General features: G+C 31.1%; 1 protein-coding gene across 1 annotated transcript in view; it reads left to right on the top strand.

Annotated features, from left to right (window-relative positions):
• LOC134710251 (cleavage and polyadenylation specificity factor subunit 2-like) overlaps positions 1 to 20,744 on the top strand; it is a 132,774-nt gene that overhangs the window by 70,434 nt on the left and 41,596 nt on the right. The window contains exons 10-11 of the mRNA XM_063570526.1: positions 11,127 to 11,294; positions 19,737 to 19,840. Of these exons, the coding sequence (XP_063426596.1) occupies positions 11,127 to 11,294; positions 19,737 to 19,840 (272 nt within the window). The remainder of the gene's footprint in view (positions 1 to 11,126; positions 11,295 to 19,736; positions 19,841 to 20,744) is intronic.

Genomic DNA, 20,744 nt, shown 5'->3' with positions numbered 1-20,744 from the left:
GATCTGGTTTCCTGTTTACTTTAATTATTTGAAATAACATTCAGTATTTTTGTTAAAACTATACACATTTATCAGATTGTATTTTTGCTTGGTTGCAGTCCCTATCAAAGTACTGAAGTCTCTGTTCTTCCTTGTCTTATGTAATTTTATATATAACAACAGGTTCTTAGCTTCATTGGTGCAGTGACTGAGTTCTCGTTCATCTCGATTGATATGTATAAATTATTATTAGTCCAAAAAGGGGAAATTTAAATAGAACTTTCTTGTCTTATGCAATTTGTTTACAATTGAAGGTTTTTAGTTTAACCAGTGCAATGACCATTTTCAGGTTATTCTTTATTAAAGAATTTTATGAAAGTAAATTTCATAACGTATTTCCTGTACTTTTAATGGGTTTCCTATTTTTCATCATTTGTTACCAATTTCCAGATCATGCACAGTTACGTAATTCATACTTTGTGTAAAAACTGTATGCCTTCTTTTTATTATTTATACTACATTAGAAAGGATGGTAGTTTTATAATTGAGTATCAAGAAAAGAATTGAGAACCATGCAGGAGTCATAAATTTCTTTGATATGTATAAATTATAGTCCAAAAAGGGAAATTAAATAGAACTTTCTTGTCTTATGTAATTTGTTTACAATAGCAGATTTTTAGTTCAACCAGTGCAATGACCGTTCTCAGATCTGGTTTCCTGTTGACTAACATTATTTTGAATAATTTTCTATGATGTTCAGTATTCCCATGTCATGTGTTATGTAATATTAAACACAATTAACAGATTATAAGCTAGGTTGGTCCCTATCAAAGCAATGACGGTTACTAATGTTTCCTGTTTTCAACTCCTGTTAGCTAAAGTTAGCTCATGCAGGAACATATATATTGATATACTGGTCCCAGGTTCATGCAAAGTAAAATGTTACTTTGCCTTAATTCTTTGATTATTTATGCTTTATGAAATACTAGTTAGGACGATATATTTATCATTAGATATCAAGAAATCAAATGTCCAACACTGAAAATTTTATCAATATATGTACAAATTAACAATCTCCTTTGTAAACAGATCCAAAATATGAAATTTTACTTGTTTTAATCAGGTTTATTTTTCTAAATTATAAATCTTGGGCATATTTTTCAAACTTTTCATTAAGTGCATCCATAAATATTTACCTCAATTTGTCACCATTCATTAGGGTCAAATGGGTGCAAGCAGTAAAATTGAAAATTTTAAAATATAGATATGAATTTAAATCAGATACATTGAAATGGTTAAGTTCTGAACTGTCAAATTGAAAAATTTCATTGATATTACTAAATTTTGACATTAAGTGTAGAGGTCTATTGCCAAGTGTTAACATTGTATGGTTCTTATATGATGATTACCAGCATTTGAAATTTCACTAAGGAGAAACAATTTACTTTTCAAAGAGAAGGCAAGTTTTCTACAAAAGGCAAACAAATTTTCATCTACAGGCCCTTTGTTGTAATGCCTTTTGTAGTAATAGAAAATTAGACAACTTTAATATACTGTTTTTTGTTTGTTTGGAGTTTTTGAAAAAAAGTATTCCTAATTCAATGCCAGAGATTTGTACTGTTACCTTCATAGTAATTTCTTGCCTACTTTTGAAACCTTTCTCTGTAAAGGAAATGCTATTTACGAGAATACTGTGACTGATTTACTTTAGTGATGAAATGGACTCTTTTTACTTATTACCAATAAAAAGGCAATTAAATGTTACAAAAAAGAATAAATCTATAAAACACGTCACTTGTAGGTATTGAGATTGACAAAGGCCTATTTCATGCTTAATTAGTTTAATCAGCTTTTCTACAGATCTTATTTTTTTGGTATTTGTATAGACTTGAATGTCATACAATGAAATAGAATATAGATTCTTAGTTCACCTGTCTCTGACGGCTAATTGTGAGTTATTCACAGACATTGCATGTCATCTATCAGCCTTAAACTTTTGTAATTTCATTTTATTTTCCTAAAACACTCACCCACTACTTAGCAAGGATTATGATGTGAAGAGAGCTTTCTACAAAAGATCTTTGGTTTATTCCTGTCTTGAAATTTGTAGCAAAATACCGTAACAAATACAATTGGAAAATACAATGATTTATTAAGGACCAAACACAGCCCCTTAATAGCATCACTTATAAAACATTTGGTACTCTTTGTTTGACAAGGGGCTGAAAGACCTTTTGGAGGGAAATTGGAATTATTTTGGCCCTTTTGCAAAAACTGCTTTTGGAATTTAAAATTACAATTTTAAACTGGATGGTGTCAGTTACAAGCACAAAAATAATTCCTGTATTTTAGCAATTTCAAAAATAAAACCTTGAAAAAGCAACTAATCTGTTGTTTCCTAGAACAATAGAATGATTCAGAAAACAATGCATGTTATTATTAATGCACAAAAGATTGGCCATGAAAGAACATTGCAATAATTTATACTTAATTTAATATCTACTATTTCGACATGTTCAGGAATTCAGTATTACAGGTGATTAATAATGCATAACTGTCTGTTTGTCTAAGCCTTGCCATAATAAATGCATGCCTTAAATTCTGAATTTATTGGAGTAGAAAATAAGTTCACATAATTTATTTACTGAGCAAAATTTTGTAAAATATCATGTGATTGTTATTGCATTCTTATCTGTTTTTATAAGCCTTGCCATTAATAAAATGTATGCCTTACATATTTAAGAATTGAATGCTTCTTTTTGTTACTTTATTGGGGAGTAAAAGCATTGACCGAAGTATATTTTGTATGAAGCACGAAAGCCCTTCATTCTAAAAATGTGTGCACGGTCAACGCTTTTACAACCCTATGACGTTACAAAAAGAAGCATTCAATACTTATAATTGCATTTTTAGCTAGGATCATGAAAACACGAATTTTAAATTTTATAAAAAAAATTATTTAATTCACCGCTGTGCACTTTATTGTGGGACCTTGTGTCATCATGAACGATAAGTTTTATTGAGTAATGCAATTGCTTAAGGAATAACATGTGATGTGCAATTAGCCAATCAGAATAAGGTATTATAATGAAACATACATCCAATGTAATTATTCTAAATTTATTGCAGTAGAAAATAAGTTCACATAATCTATTTATTTACGTAAAATATTGTAAGATATCGTCATTACAAACGTATATGAGTCCCAATTCAAAATAAACTTTCTAAATTAAGCTTTCTAAGCCTTTAAGAAGATTTACCTAGGAATCTAGTTTTGATTATAACATAATTTGTAGGCAAAACCTTATTACATCAGATACAGATAATATTGTCATAAATCATAACATAAATATGTATTTATCATTTGATGAGGATAAAATCCCACTAGTGTCAGATTATAAAGAAATTTTATCCTTCTTAAATTAATAAAACAGATCTTGCATTTTTTGTACATTCAAAGTCAGAATAATGATGGTACAAAGATACAGGAGTCAAACATTAAAGATTTCAACAACAAAATGTCGGTGACTTCATTTGATGGTGTCTTGAAAACCTGAAATTGATAAGAGTAGTATAATACTTATATCAGATGGTTTCAACTTGTTTTTATGTAAGCTTTTTGTCATTGCAAGTTAAATGTAAAAACAACATATAAAGAAATCATCTTTAAGCTTACATTGATTAACCAATGGTATAAATAAACACAATTACAATACAAATGGCACTTAAGACCACAACTACAACACCAAAGGTACAAAATACCCATAATACAAAAGGCCTCAACAACATCTATGGAACAAAACACCTCAGCAATAAAACCAATGGTACAAAACAAAACAAAAAACAATTGTACATAACACCACAACAACAAAACCAATGGCAAAAAGCATATCAAAAACACCGCTTATGGTTCAAAACACCTCATCAACAACTCCAATGGTACAAAACACAAATAACACCAATGGTACAAAACACCACAATAATAAAAAAATGATACAAAAGACACCAACAGTAATGCCAATGGTTCAAAAACCCTAGGAACCCACACCAATGGTACAAAACCCCACAGCAACACCGAAGGTACAAGGGACTGCAGTAATAACACCAATGGTACAAAAGACCTCAACCACAACATCAATGGTAAAAAACAACTCAACAACAACACCAAAGCACTTCCAGAACAATACCAATGGCGATTAGCACATTAACAACAATACCAATGGGAAATCGCACATCAACAATATTACCATTGGTACACAAGTTCCCATTAACAACACCAATGGTACAAAAGACATCAACAACAACACCAATGGTACACAAGACCTCAGCAACAACGCAGATGATACAAAAGACATCAGCAACAACACCAATGTTACAAAACACAACAACAACAACACCAAGGGTACTAAAACCCTCAGCAACAACACCAATGGTACTAAAACCCTCAGCAACTACACCAATGATACAAAGGTCTCAGCAACAACACCAATGGTACAAACCACCACACATTTGCACCACTCGTACAAATAAAAACACCAATTGTACAAAACATCACAACAACAATACCAACACACATCAAAAACAACAATACCAAAAACACATAAAAAACAACACCAATGGTACAAAACGCCTAAAAACAACACACCTATGGTACAAAACACACAAAAAAACACCAATGGTGAAAAAAAAACCAACAATACGAATGGTAAATAGCACATCAACAACAACACCAATAGAACACAAGATATGAACAACAATACCAATGACAAAAAGAACATTAACTACACAAACACCTCAGCTACAACATCAATTATACAAAACGCCACTGCATCGATATCAATGGTGAAAAGCACATCAAAAACAACATCAAAGTTACAAAACACCTCAACAACAATAGTAATTAACATCTGAAAGATAACACTGATGGTACACAAGGTCTCAACAACAACAATGGCATAAAACACCACAACAACAACAACAATTGAACAAAAATCACACCAAAACAACACAGCAACAACATTTATGCAATTACCAATGGTACACTACACCTCAAAAACAACAACAGCAATGGTACAAAACACATCACTAACAACACAAATGGGACAAACACCACAACAACACCAATGGTACAAACACCACAACAACACCTCTTATGGTACAAAACACATCAACTTCAATACCAAAGGTACAAAACACCACAAGAACACCACTGATGCTACAAAACACTACTACAACAACAACAACTATGCTACAAAACACATCAACAAAAGAAACAACTGTAAAAAAACACATCAACAAAAGAAACAACTGTAAAAAACACCTCAACAACCACTTAATACATGTACATGATTTCTGAAAGAAAAAAGCCAGCCCAACAACACATGATACTAACAGTCTGACTTGATTCACATTTTTGTGCATTTATTTTCAAATACAGGAAATATGGATTTTGTTATGCATGTCTTAAAATAAAGAACTCTGTTCATGCTGAATTTATTTAATTGTCAGTTTTCCATCTAAATGTTTAGTTGTTAGTTAATATTTTACATTATGACAAATGTAAAATTGATGTTAGCTGAAATATGCCATAATGCGTTTGACATTCCAACATTAGAACATAATCAGAAACAATTTAATGTTTCTGATGTTGTTTGAAAAGAAATCTACAAATATCTAGCATGTGGATTCACAGCCCATTAGAACTCTGTATTTTTAGGAACAAACAATTAGAAAATCTTCTGACATTTAGAACATTTGGTGCATTCTTAAGGTCGATTTGGTCATTAGTTTGGATTTTTTTTTCACCTGTAATATACACCTGTATTAATTACACCTGATAACTTCACCTGTTTGCATACTGCACAGTACTTCCTGACATTTGAATCACCAGGAAAGATTGATCAGAATTGTATTATCTGTTTATTAGGTTGACATTTGAATAACACTATTTTGTAACATGTTGATAAAACTATGTCAAATTGTAATATAGAATAGAAATGGACAAATGGAAAGTAAAAGAAATATGCTGAAGTAACAACTGTTTAAAGTTGTTTACAGATGTTTAAAGTTGTTTACAGATAAATGTGAATTCATCACAACAAAACTTAAATATTGTACTGTAACATGTTATTGCATGCAGAAGCAACAATCACTACACACACTCATGCTTCAAAGAGGGAAATTATTGAAAACAACCTGCTCTTTAAAAGTTTTCAGAATTTCAAAAATCAAGTGCTTCACTAGACTTTTGCTTATTTATTTAATGGTATGTACGGTTGGCTCTTGTACTAGTAACTGCAACTTAAAGTGTAAATTTGCTGTGATGCACCTAAATTCTATTTGATACTCACAAGATCTAAAGCTAAATGCACAGTTCTGTCTTTGACATACAAAAAAATATAAAAACAAATCAGGTTTTATTTTGATGAATGTTGTTTTGCGTAAATGATTGACAGGTTTTAACAGAAGTTAAGTAAGATTATAACAGACTGTTGTGAAAGCCAACAAACATTTAGACAAGTTTTGATTGAATTTGTCATTAATTAAGGTGTAAGGTATGTTTTTTATGCTAGAGATAAAAGTAAGATTTTTTTATGTTATAATAGTGTTCATAAGCTTACAAATCTGTTTAGATTGTTTGCTTTGTAAACTGCTTTCTTGTATGATTACAGTTAGAGGTTCTGTATGGGGGATTGTCAAATGAGTTTTCCTGTGAATGTCAGTTGTTCTCTCTAAGCACTATGGCTTCATCCATCAATGAAAATTAACCACCACATAATAGCTTATAGTGCTGAAAATGGCATTTAGAACCAATCAATCACTACTTTATAGGTCTTAGCATTCTCCTACATTCAGATTGTTGTTTGTAATATTTCTATATCTGATCATTATTTTGATCTTGTTTTCACTACTGTGGACATGCATTTTTTATGCCCCATTTTATATGGGCATTATTATACCCCCGCTTTAAAAAAGGGGGAGTATACTGTTTTTTATACCCCCACTTTAAAAAAGGGGGGGTATACTGTTTTACCTCTGTCTGTCGAACTGTCAGTCGGTCCGTCCGTCCATCCGTCAGTCAGTCTGTCCCATGAAACTTTCGTCACATTTTTCTCAGGAACTACAATACAAGGATTTCTGAAATTTGGTTTCAGGGTTTATCTAAGTCAGCTATACTGTGTGATGCTCTTTCAGATTGATCACTTGACAACTTCCTGTTTACCGAACACTTGTTTTCTCAGGAACTACAATACAAGGATTTCTGAAATTTGGTTTCAGGATTTATATAAGTCGGTTATACCGTGTGATGCATTTTCAGATTCATCACTTGACAACTTCCTGTTTACTGAACACATGCATATTTTTACACTATTAATATTATCCACTTGCGGTGGGGGTATCATTAGTGAGCAGTAGCTCGCAGTTTCACTTGTGTTTTCTGGTCTGTGCCTGCATTTGTTCGTTCTTCCATCTGTTCAGTTTCAGGTTAAAGTTTTTGGTCGAGGTAGTTTTTGATGAAGTTGAAGTCCGATCAACTTCTAACTTAGCAAACATGTTCCCGATGATATGGTCTTTCTAATTTTAATGCCAAATTAGAGATTTTATCCCAATTTCACGGTCCACTGAACATAGAAAATGATAGTGTGGATGGAGCATCCATGTAATTGGGACAAATTCTTGTTTTTCTTCTGTCTCCTACCCCAACCATCATCTCACTGACATCATCACTAATTATCTAATGGACAAAAAAACCATTTATATAAGTGATTAATAACTTAAGAAGGTTCCTGACTTTTGGCATACCCATGAAAATGTCATTAGTTACTCCTTTGACACACCCGTCTGGCTTCTTTTTAAGTTCATGGTATTCCATCAGATTTTGTTTTTTACCTTGATTTGTTTTTCTTAATTGATTTACATGATTTTCACATCAATAAACTGTCATATGGTATGCTTTGCCTTACTTTAACCATTTTTTATCTGTCAATCCCACAAAATCTAAATGCCTTACTGGATATTGGATGATAACATAACATACTACCAATAGTATCACCTTCAAGGTTTAGTATTTCTCCTGTCATTAAGACTCTCCTGATCTATATTATTTAAGACAATAATGAGACAGACCTGGCATATTTTATTGAGATATTATAGTAGCCTTGACTTCTTGTGTGAACTTAGAAAATCTGCTTTCCATTATCAGAACAATATCTGAAGTTTACAATATAAGTTTACTGGATACTTAGTAATTAAAGCCATCTTGAATAAGTAGAGAGCATCATTACTAATGATTTCTAAAAGTCAAGTGTCATGAACTGTAGAAACAACTAAGCATAAATAACTAGGAGTTTGATAGTAATTTATTATCTCACTTTTGATTAATGAACTTAAGAAATGAGAGGTATGCAATGGACATGAATGTAAACAACAATTTTATGCCTTATTGCTTATGCCTTATTGCTTATGTGAGAAATGAAACAATTATGTAACTCTTCTAGCTGTTTGATAATGAAGCACAGAAACTTAACCCCATACCAACATATGCATTATTCCTTTGTAAACTTATCAAGTGCTTGGATTTTCAGCCTAACCTGACTTTCTTGAGAGAATATATACAATCCTGGGTTTCAAATTAGCATGTTCCTTCTTGCCAATGGCTCTTAAAATTTGGTTTAAGCCACTAAGATTCTGTTTTTCTTGTATGGGCTTCATAAATTGGCTACCAAAGTTAAAGCTGTGGGCTACCATGCCAAAATTTTAACTTCAATTCTGTACAATGTCTGTCACATGAACTTCAGTCAGGGTTAAATTCAGCATTATATAATTTCTTTCGACACCCTGATTAATCTGAGCTAATGACAAACTGTAAATTGTCTATTTTGTCCTCCAATCTCTATTTGAATTTCTTGTTGTTGGGTTGCTGTCTCCTTTTGCACATATTTGACGTTTCAAAGTTAAATGACTGAAACTTACATAATATATAAGTTTGTAAAAAAAACACCAATAGTTTTAAAGAGCCAAACACTATAATTTTTTAAGCAATACCAATATGACAAAGGGAGTTAATTTAAGATTTATTACAAAATGTATGAGCATTAATTAACAGAATAATTTTGTAAGTTGTGTATTTTACTTCCTTATTCTGACCTTTTGGTTTTGTCCAGTTTTAGATAGACTTATGATGTTTCAAAGTATCATGACCATATAAACACAAGATATTTGACACCTTTTATGGCTGGGCTGTCCTATGTGGCTACTTATCACGACGTTAGTCTGACCATTGTATATATGTTTTATATTCATACCTAACAGAGTTGTATTATCTTGACTTTTTGTAATGTTAATTAATATTTATGAGGTAGACATTGACCATAATTGAATAGGTTACTGTAGCTCTAAATTTCAGTTTAAGTCATAATTTCAATATTCCGGCTGCTAATTTATTCCGGTGGGAAAAATTACCAGAAAATACAAACAAGTCTATAATCTCCTGGAGTCTATTATACTTGTTTTACACATGATGGACAGTATAGTTTGATGTTTATGGAATAAATTGTCCAATATTTCTGTTGTTTAGTAGTCGCTACCCTGTCAATGTGTTTGCTGTTCTGTTGTCATTCATGGAGATTAATTATCAAATAAATAAGTTCTAGGCAGTTAGCTTGATAAAATTAACTGTTCTATCAAATTGTCATTAAAAATTGATTGACCTGGATGATTGACAGTGTTGAGGTTAATGTGTCAGGTCGGAATATTAGAAAAGTTCAGCGCTGAGTAGAAAACATATTTGTTCCTGATTTTTTTATGCTGTTTGGATTGCAATGGCATTGAGCTTGCATCCTTTTGCTCTCAATTTTTGGCATTTAGAAATAAACAACCAATTCTTGTTTTAGTGTTATTTCCTGTAGAATCAGTACTTGGATGAAAATGTAGATTTTTTAGACTTTAAGATGAATTATAGCTTATAACTCACAAAAATAATGTATTTTATCTGGTTTGTCAAAACATATAATTTTTACAAAATTCAATAATTAGCAATGTTAAAAAAAAATTACCATTGAATTTTGATTCCCTTAAAAATCAAATTGATAGTACTAAAACAATTGACATTCTTGTCAGCTTGTCTATCTGTTGAAACTTGGACTGCTTTTGCACTCCGATTATATGAATTGGTTCTAGAAAATAGGTCAACATTCTCCATTAATCTTAAATAAGGTTTTAAAATGAAAATTTAATTTCAAAGTCAGCTTTGTTCAGTTTAAAACTTGGTCTTTATTTTTCAAAGCTCTACGGCTGATGAGTTTTCAGATATTTTACGCAGTTATTCAGTAACTAATTGTTGTAAATTGTACTATTATATTAGGTTAATAACTTTGAAATTTTAAACTTATGAATTAATGTAAATCAAATTTCCAAATCACAGTTTAATTGTTTGTATTAAAACTTCACAAAATGGTGAGGAAATGCATTTTGTGTAAAGTTGATTATAGAATCTTGCTTTTATTCATGAATAATGACAGGCACAGTTGCTGAAAGATTGATTGACATTTAATTTCATTCTTTTTAATTTCACTTGTACAATTTCTCATGGAAGTAATTTAACTAGATTTGTGGTGTAATTGAGGATTATAGAAGAGGAAACTAATTGATTGATTTCCGTAAATAAATTTGGAATTAGTGTATGGATGTTGGGTTGTTGTCTTATTTTTTTATAACCAACATTTCCTTTATTCATTCTAGTCAAAGAACTATTTGTTTTTCACTGAAATATAGACATTACAACTGTGCAGACAGGCAACTTAAAAGCAAATAAAAAAAGAATTATTTAGTTGCTGCATCTTGCAATATCGGTTTTGAAGAGTATATACCAGGGGAAAGTAATGGTTTTAAACTAACATACATAATCAGGCTTTCAGACCTAGTGTCAAGTGCAATGACATATTTATACATACCGAATGAATACATTAAAAAATTTAGGACCAATGTCTTGTAGAAGTATATTTATTGGGTTAACTTGGGTACTCTTTAGAAATCTCATTTACATTTATGCAAAAGGTTTTAAAGAACTAGAAAATGTGTAAAATAAATTTCTGTTCAGTTAAAGTACATTCAGCAAAGAACTTTATAAATGTTTATTTTATTTTCAGGTTGTGCTTGCCAGTGTGCCTGATTTGCAATGTGGGTTTTCTCGAGATCTTTTCTTAGCATGGTGTGGCAGTGCCAGAAACAGCATTATATTGACCAATCGAACATCACCTGGAACTTTAGCCAGATACCTCATAGAGAATCCACAAAACAGAACTGTAACCATGGAAGTAAGTACATACCAACATATGATATTTCATTCTTTAGTGGTTGCTGACTGTAAAACAGCCTAGCTTTACTTATTTTCCTTTCTCGACTGGCACATGGTAAATGAAATATATTTTCAGAGGCAAATTTAGGGGGATGGCCCAGGGGGCCTGGGCCCCCCTTTTGTTGGGAAAATTTTTGCTGGTTATATAGGGAATCACTGAAGGGTGATTGAAGTGGGCCCCTTCTTAGGCAGTCAGTGGACCCCCATTTATGAAAAACTCTGGATCCGCCACTTATTTAGTTATTGATTGAACTACAAAAATATACTTTTGTGATTTTCATTTCTTCTGCTTAATTGAAAACATTAGGTGCCACATGTGGTGCAGAATTTGATTACCCTTCCTGAGCACATGAGAGCACCCCTAGTTTTTATTAGTTTTCTATATTGTGTTTTGTGTTCTTTTGTTTGTTTGTCTGTTTTCTTTTTAGCCATGTAGTAGTTAGTTTATTTTTGACTTAAAAGCCTTTCTTTCATAACTTTTTTTAATGGTCATGAAGACCAGTTATAATACATTCTTGATACTAGCTATATATCCTCAGATTTAACATGGTCCAGATACTCGCAGCAATATATACTCAGGACAACATTTGCATGCAATAACTCTGAATTATCAAAGGAATTAATTAATTATGACAAATTTATCTTAAATCTAGATCTATAAAACAAATTTACACAATTTTTGAATAAAAAAATAATTAACATTACTGCACCGACAAAAACTCATTCAGGTCACATGAATCAATGACTTCAAAATTTAATGAAAAGCAAACATTTTCTTGAATGTGTAGTAATTTTTAAATTGTTTCTAGGAAACAATGCATTTGATTAAATTACTGAGATTTGCCAATAACTTTACAGCACAATTGATTACACTAGAGATATAGAAAAAGTTAAAGTGATATTTGCTAAATGGGGGAAAAAACGAGAATTTTTATGTTTATTTTAAATGTTATACAATCAACTGACGTCAAAGTTTCATTCAGAAAAAAAATTAACTTGATAGATTTGTTTTGATGATTTTCTTCAAAAATGTTATTCTTTTTGTCATAACTAAAAAAAATCTTCCAGCAATCAGAGAGGCCGACATTTTTTTAACAACCCTGCTCCAAAAACAGAAAAACCCTAATCTGGCCCGAGACTTGATGTCAACATGTAAAACTATGTCATGAGCTTTCACCGCTAATTCTTTTTAACATCCTAATTTTATTCAAATATGTTGAACAGTAACAAATGTAGAAAAATTATAATTACCCATGAAAATTAACGTTTGCCTCAAAAATCCATGAAAATTGCATTTGGGACCCACAAAATGAATGAATAAAAAAAAAAATATTTTTGATTCAAACCCTTCATCAAGTAAACTCAAGACAAAAAGTATGTAAAGCCTCAAATTCAAACTTAAGTTGGCATACAAAAAAGATGTGCTATGATTGCCAATGAGACAACTCTTCAAAAGAGACCAAATAACACAGAAAGTAAAAACTAAAGGTCACCATACTACTTCAACAGAGAATAAAACACATAGTCAGCTGTAAAAGGCACTGAAATGGCAAATGAAAAACAGCTTTTTAAACAAAAGCAATGTAAATGAAAAGACCATGACATCTGATATAGCAATTTGTTTCCTTGTTTGCAAATGTATCCAAAGAATTAGAAACATAAATGAAATATATTTTTTGAGTAAATATGTTTACAAAGATCGTAAGAAATAAAACCAAGATAAAGTCAATTGATCAAAATGAATATAATGGCTAAATGTGTATATAATGGATGTTCATGTACCAGTATTACAAAGAAGAACATCTGTTTTTATGTTGGTAAATATAAAAGAATAATTTAAAACTCTTGTAATGAAGCCATTTAGATAGAGATCAGAACTAGGATCAATAAACAAACAAATGTTCTAAAAAATGCATAAATATTTACATATATTTTTATTGTTATAGTACTAACCATTAAATAGATATTAACCTTGGATGTTATTAATTTGTATATTTTAGGTAAATACTTGAAGGTTTGCAAGTTTTATATAGATATCTATTTAAAGATGTATGTTGGTGGCAATCGGCTGTTGTCTGCTCTTTGGTCGGTTGTTGTCTCTTTGACTCATTTTCCATTTTCAAACAATTTTATTATTATAGTTGAAATATGAATATCATAAATTTGACCCTTATATCAATCCAAAACATTCTATTTAAATACAAAACTTACTTTAATATAAAATTAAAGAGGAGTGGTATGATTGCCAGTGAAAGATTCAGAACTATCCCTCAAAATTCAAATAATGAGGATGTTAGCAATAACAAGCAACTGTACAACCTTCAACAATGAAAAGGGGGGGGGGGCTAGAGGGGAACTTTTAAATGGTTAATTTAATTTGAATTTAATCATGATCTATTTTAAAAATTAGGAAATCATTGAAAATATGTTCCTGATAATTTTGTGGAAGCTCATCATAATAGAAACAAAATAAACTAATTAAATTTTGTTTTGATATGAGTGGTTGCCCCTTCCATTATACAAGCAATATGCTCTGCTCAAAACAATTTCAATGTTTTCCAAACAACCTTCAGTGTACTTTTATTCCTTTAGAATTATACATATACTATTGATGAGAGAATTTTTTTCTCACAGATTTCCATTGCTGATAATAACAATAGAGACAGCTCTTGTTTCCTCGATGTAATTAATATCTTAAATAAGATGATTGATCACACCAAGTAATCATTAATTTAAACCTCGTTTGATATCCCAATGTTAGTCAATACTGTGTAAAGAATCAAAGAAAAGATGACAATATTGACAGACTTTTCCGATATTCTCACACCCTGTAGGATATTGTTTTTGGTTTTTACGGCTCAGACATGCTACGATCGGTATTAATGCTCTTTCCTTGTTCCTGTTTTGCATATTCTTGCAGCTAGTTAGCAGCATTTATTGCTTGAATATATTTAGAATGGAAATTGAGGATTTGGCTTTATGTTGTACTTATCCAGTGTTTGGAGTGTTATGCAGTGTCAGATTAAGTTCAGGGTCAGATTTCAATCAAATAGTTAATTCCTTGCTCGTTGTTGTGTGTTTAACACTGTGTTGATAAATATTCCAATATTTTCCTTTTACATGATGCATATTGGTTTGAGGATATATATGAATAAAATTACAGTAGACATCAATGAAACATGATGTACAGAAACCAAACAACACAAGTTTTAATTAAAAAAAAGAAACTCTATTAAGGTCATTCTGATATATAAAGAAGGACTAATATTTTTTTCTGTCTATGAAAAATAGCATAAAAAATGTGGTGCACATTGAAAAACCTGTGAAGTGTGCTATTTGAATGTGTAATCACATTTTTTAGGTTATTTCTAATAAACAGTTAAAATATTAACAGTCATTTCTAAATTCTTTGTTTTGGATGAATTCATTGAAAAAACATTGATGACGTCACATGACGAAATTATGTTTAAGAGCAGATAGACGGAAAAACTTTCAGCCAATCAGAAGATGTTTTCCATCCAAAATTGAATTATTTAAAGCTATACAGACCGGTATGGATTTACCTTCATATGTTGGTATGCTGCAGTTGTTTCAAAAGACCATTTACATGTACAATAAGAAATAATAATTGAATGTATATCATTGTAAACATGATCATTAATGTGTTTTTTTACTTATGTCTATTTGTAATCACTATATGTAACATGCCCTTTATGGGCCGATAATTGGTGTTATAAAGTTATTGATTGTATTCATATTCATGTACTTTAATTCGCTAAAATTCTGTATAAAACGAACTAATGACATCAGTAAGGGCAGAACATCATCACAATAATTTCAAAATTTAGAGTAATTACCTTTTGGTTGTTGTAGTTATAATTTTATGTTTATTACTTTAATAAGTAATGTTATAAAAATATAATCTATAAATCTATAGGCACAGATCAATACATCTATTAAAGTTATATTTAAAAAAATCTGTCTTTAAGGTACACCATATTGTAGGGCAATTAAATCATACTGATCATTAATTCAGATTTATCTTTTAATCTACATTATCAATGGTGAATTTCGTGAGGTCATAACATCAACAAATATTAAGGAATCTATATCTTATATTTGAATGATATTTACATTGAAGCATCTGATCTAGTGTTGATACAAACTGAATTTTAAATATCTTTCACTTTTTCCCCGCATTCTCATGCAATTTAATCATTTTTCAGCCGATTTGTAATCAAAATGTAATTAGTGAGTGTTCACAATGTAATCATAGTTAACCAATCAAACATGTTAGATCACATTGTTACATCAATAAAAATATTGCAATTGTTTGTACATTTGATATTTTTCTAGTTCACATAAAAGTTGAGGTGGACTTTTGATGATTATAAAATCTTTCTTTTTCATCAGGTCCATAAGTCCAGTGATAACATATACATGTATCTATCATGTTCTCAATCATAGCTTATAGCTGCATTGAGGGGGAATAGGACCTTTATCAGGACTTTTAGGTTTTTTTAAGCCCTGGATTTGGGATTGACCCTTTTGGGATCCGTGAATGCTTTTTTTCGAATTTCAGAATCTTGGGATTTTTTTGTTTTTAAGCCAAGGATTTCGGAATTTCATGTTTTTGAGACCCCCTTTGCATTGTAAAGGGTTTGCCAGCTCTTTGAATCAGGAGTCAATTTCACAAAAAAACTTACGACTAAGATTGATCGACTTACGATCAATCTTAGTCTTAAGTTTTTTGGTGAAATCAACTCCAGATGTGGTCTTCAGCATTCTTGGAATGCAATGGAATGTATCAACACTTTTTGACCTAAGTTCTCATTTTTGGGGCCTAGGTGGTTATGTGGTCCAACTTGTTCTATTAAAGTTATCAACTCTTGGGTTGTTAGTATGTCATGCCTATGGAGTGGTGTGCTTGACTAGGATCATAAATGACAAGGATTGCTAGTTTTTCGGCAGGAGGTCAGTGGTTATCTGGTTCCCTGTTTTGGTAAATGTTACCATGATAAATCCACGGTAGCTTAAAATGGTGTTCAACAAACAACCAAACTTATTTCATTTTGAATGTAGGTCAGTTTAAGATATATTTTACTAATTATGAGGCTTATTCAACCTTTCCCCAAATTTAAGTGCTGACTGTTTTATACCCATATTTATAAATTAGGGGTTAATTTTTCATTTGTATAGAACTATGTACTGTTATGAATAGACCATCAGGATATATTCATAAAGGTCACTTTGACCTACTTTTGATGCAGAGTGTTTATTTCATCACTGAAGTCTCTAGTTCGTCATATTCACAACTGTGAATATTTTGGATGTATCAGACAATTGAATAAATGTATTGGCAACTTTAATTTTGCCTTTGACACAAGTTCAGTAAAGTTTTCATTTAACAGCTGAAATAAAACAACTTACAGGGTCACTCAGTGGGTGCTCAAATTTGGGTGTGTTAACTGTTAACAGACATACAGATTATTTTGGTCTAGGACATCGTGTGTTCTTGTAATTGAATTAATAATTATTATATTTTAACTGTTCCAGATATTATACAGTTTAAGTTATTTTGGCTGCAGTCTTATCATGGTTTATTTGGTGCAAAAAATGAAAGTCCTACGAATATTAAACACACTTAAGTAAAACATTCAACTAAATGATCAGTGCAAAGTTTATTGATATTTAAGATAATTGTAAGTAGAACATTATGAGCCATGATAATTCAATGATAATTAAAAAATAAAAATGGCCATATATAATTTAATTCAATGATAAAATAAAACCAATTGCACTATATAATAAGAAAGTGAAACCCATCTGATGGTGTCTCAGTAAAACCATTTCTCTAATTTTATTACCAGAATAAGAATATTATTACACACTTGAAAGAATAAAAAGTAAACTAAACTGACCTTTCCTCAAGTTTTATGCATGATAAATGCAATGGAACAATTTGTTCCATTAGACCAACATAAGCATACAGTACTAACCCATATAAGTCAAAGTCGTCCTGAATATGAATGAAATATTTGCCACTGGACGTTAAGCAACCAACAATCAATCAATCAATCAATCAATCATAAGTTAAAAGGAGGTGGTATGATAAGAGCCATTATTTGGCTGATACTGCAAAGTTGTGTTGATAAATGACCCAGGTTGATATAGCCTGGACACTTTAGTGCAAAAAGCTGCATTTGTATCACTGTGATATCATAACATGCTGATAGTGACATATATTTCTTTTACCTAAAATTACATTCTAGATAGATTTAAGCAACATCCTAACTTAAAAAGTAGTTTTACACATAGATAGATATATAAACATTTGTGTTATAAACATCTTGTAGCAAAATATTCTTTTGGGTTAAAACTGTTCCTCACCTCTAAATAGTATTGACAGGATATCAAAATGAGACTATTTTAGCAGTTTCTGCCTTTTTTGCACTTATTTGAAGATGTTTGAAAGTTCAAGACCTAATAAAAACAAGATGTAATATGATAGCCAATGAGATAACTATCTATAATAGACCAAATGGTGTCTTTTAAGCGACTATAAAGGTCACCATATGACTGGACTTTTGAACAATGAGCAAAAGCCATACCACAATATATATTTTTAAGAGTCCTTGACAAGACAAACTTTTCACCTATTCAAACAAGAAAACCAGCAACCTGATTGATAATATCAATAAAAGATAAATGATATGACAGACAAAAACCATTGACAAACACTGAACTACAGGCTTTAAATCTTTCCTGTGTACTGAAGTCAATAGAAATCTACAGCAGAAGGTTGTTTAGAAAATCGGCTGACAGAATTACAGTTTAGGAGAAAGATAAAACTTCTAATCTGACCCCTTGTTTTTAAATAAAGTTTAGCTATGGAGAAAATAAAGCTTTCTATCCCACATTTTATTGAACTTTCTATAAAATTTAGGATCATTGAATGATATTTGCGTCAATGGCTTCTTTCATTGTTTAATATTTCTGTTTTTCAAGTATTGTCTAAGTTTTATTGTTTTTACTGATTGCCTCCATTTTATTAACCTTTTGGAAAAGTTTTTTTCTCTTCATCAGCAAGATTTTGATATTTAATTAAATTTTGTAAGATACCAGAAATCGGTGATTTGCATCCCTCTTTGCTGTCAAATATTGAATATTAGACCAATATCTGTTGTATTTATGGAAATGTTCACAGTAAATAACCTCCTGTGTTCAGTAAGTCATTGTATGAAGGGAGCATTCATTACCTTATATACTTATAAAGGGGAGAAATCATTACCATAATCAAGCAGTGAGGAAGATAAAGATGACAATGTCACATTGTTATAGTGCATGCTGGGATATTGGTCACATGACTGATGAGACAACTTCCTTAGGAAACAGTGCATGAAATTAATGAAATAAACTTAATCTTCTCTAAGTTTTGCATTCTTTCATGGGTAACCAATAGAAGCCAAGAAATAAACAGGAAATCAAGCTGAGTTGTTGATTGGCTATCCATGAAAAGAACATCTTTAATCTAAAGCAAAAATTTCAAACAATTGAAAAAGGTCATGCTAGGTTAATATGGTATATATCCTTAACCTTATCCTGTCATTCTTTTATTACAATAAACAGTTGGTTTACTTTATATAGGATAATTTTAGCTTTCAATCCTATCTGACATGTTTTATTGAAAAGGTTATATTGTTATGTTTTGTTGTTCTGGTGATAAAGAAATCATAGAAATAAAAAAAAAAGTATGTGACATCTTTGGTTGTACTTGTACTTACAGACTGGAAAGAGTGTCATTGACCATTTGGTATTCAGAGAGTGCACCTGGTAGAGGTAATCACAGTAATTCGGGCCTTTCCCATACTCAGTTTTTCAGTCCAATCATCACATATGGTTTCTGTGCTCTAACTTATAAACCCCTTGGAGTTCTGTTATGAAAATAATCCAAATCAACTAGAACGCATATGGTTGCTGGTTGCTAAGAGTCCAGTGGAAAATATTTCATGCATGGTCAAGTTGATGGACACAGAAGAAAGTCATTGTCAAAAACTAAGTTAAAGTAGACACCCCTGTGTAAAATTGTCTGCTTCTCTCAACTTTTTTTTATCTCATGCAGTTCATGGATGGAGCTAATGGCCTAATTTTTCATCACTACTAGATAGTATGTCACATTCATATAAATGGGTGAAAAAAAATTTGTTAATGATCATCATGGTAACCAAATACTTGAATTCAGAGACTGGCTTCAAATGTAGATTAAGGATACAATGAAGGTCACTTTGAAAAAGAACATATATGTTTTCCACTCTACTATAGGTAGAGAAATTATATTTCAATTTTCAATTTTAATTACTTACATTTGTCAATTTTTAACATTTTTGTTTGTTTGCAACAGATAAGAAGAAGAGTAAAATTGGAAGGAGCAGAACTGGATGAATTTATGAAGAAGAAACAAGACAAAGAAAACGAAGAAGCAAGAAAAAAGGCCCAAGAAAGAAGGTATAAGACTGAAGTGTGTTCTTGGCAAAGGCAGTATTATATACCCCAAAATCACAAAAGCTGGTGCAAAAAAGGAACAGTGAAAGTAAGGTGGTATACAGCTGCTGTTTCCTCTTGACAAAGGCAGATGTACTATGATATTTTAAGTCTTGTACCTGTTGTATTTGTTAGATGGGACCATAGAACTGCCAAAAGTTTAAATGGACAGGTAACTTGCAGGTGAATCTATGGAAAGGTTCAATAATGGTGCGCAATAAATAGACACAAAACATCAGGTGAAGTTTTACTTGTAGTGATGAAAGTAGACATCAGAAGATGTGGTTTGTATACCAATAAAACAACTCTCCATCCACGTCATGATTTGTAAAAGTAAACCATTATAGGTCAATGTACACCCTTCAACACAGAGCCTTGGCTCACACAGGACAACAAGCTACAATGGGCGCCAAAAATTACTTGTGTAAAACCATTCAAACAGGAAAACCAACTGTCTAATCAATATAAAAAAAAACACTTATGAACCACATCAACAAACGATAACCACTGAACATCAGAACATTAAACAAGATATCAAGATTTAAAAAATGGCATCAACTGGACAATATTGCTTCGTGTTGTAACTTGTTATGTATTTTTGAATGGAAAATGTTATATGCATGTATGAAAACCAGCCAAATAAAGCAGGCAGGTTATATAGTGATTGTTTTGTTGTTTCGTTTGTTTATCCATTTTTTTTAACTTTGATTGAACTTTTTTTTATTAACTAGTGACCAGATTTCAGTGAAACCTACAGAAAAAATTAAGTTCCTAAATGGGTTATACGACTCTTTAGAGTCTTATTTTAGTTTTTGTTGTGCAATTATTAAGAGTGTTCCATAGCTAAACATAGACTTGCCAATAGCCA

Source organism: Mytilus trossulus, chromosome 3 (genome assembly GCF_036588685.1).
Source record: "Mytilus trossulus isolate FHL-02 chromosome 3, PNRI_Mtr1.1.1.hap1, whole genome shotgun sequence".
Taxonomy (NCBI): domain Eukaryota; kingdom Metazoa; phylum Mollusca; class Bivalvia; order Mytilida; family Mytilidae; genus Mytilus; species Mytilus trossulus.
The sequence above is the reverse complement of the archived record's forward strand: the minus strand, read 5'-3'. Positions and strand labels throughout refer to the sequence as shown.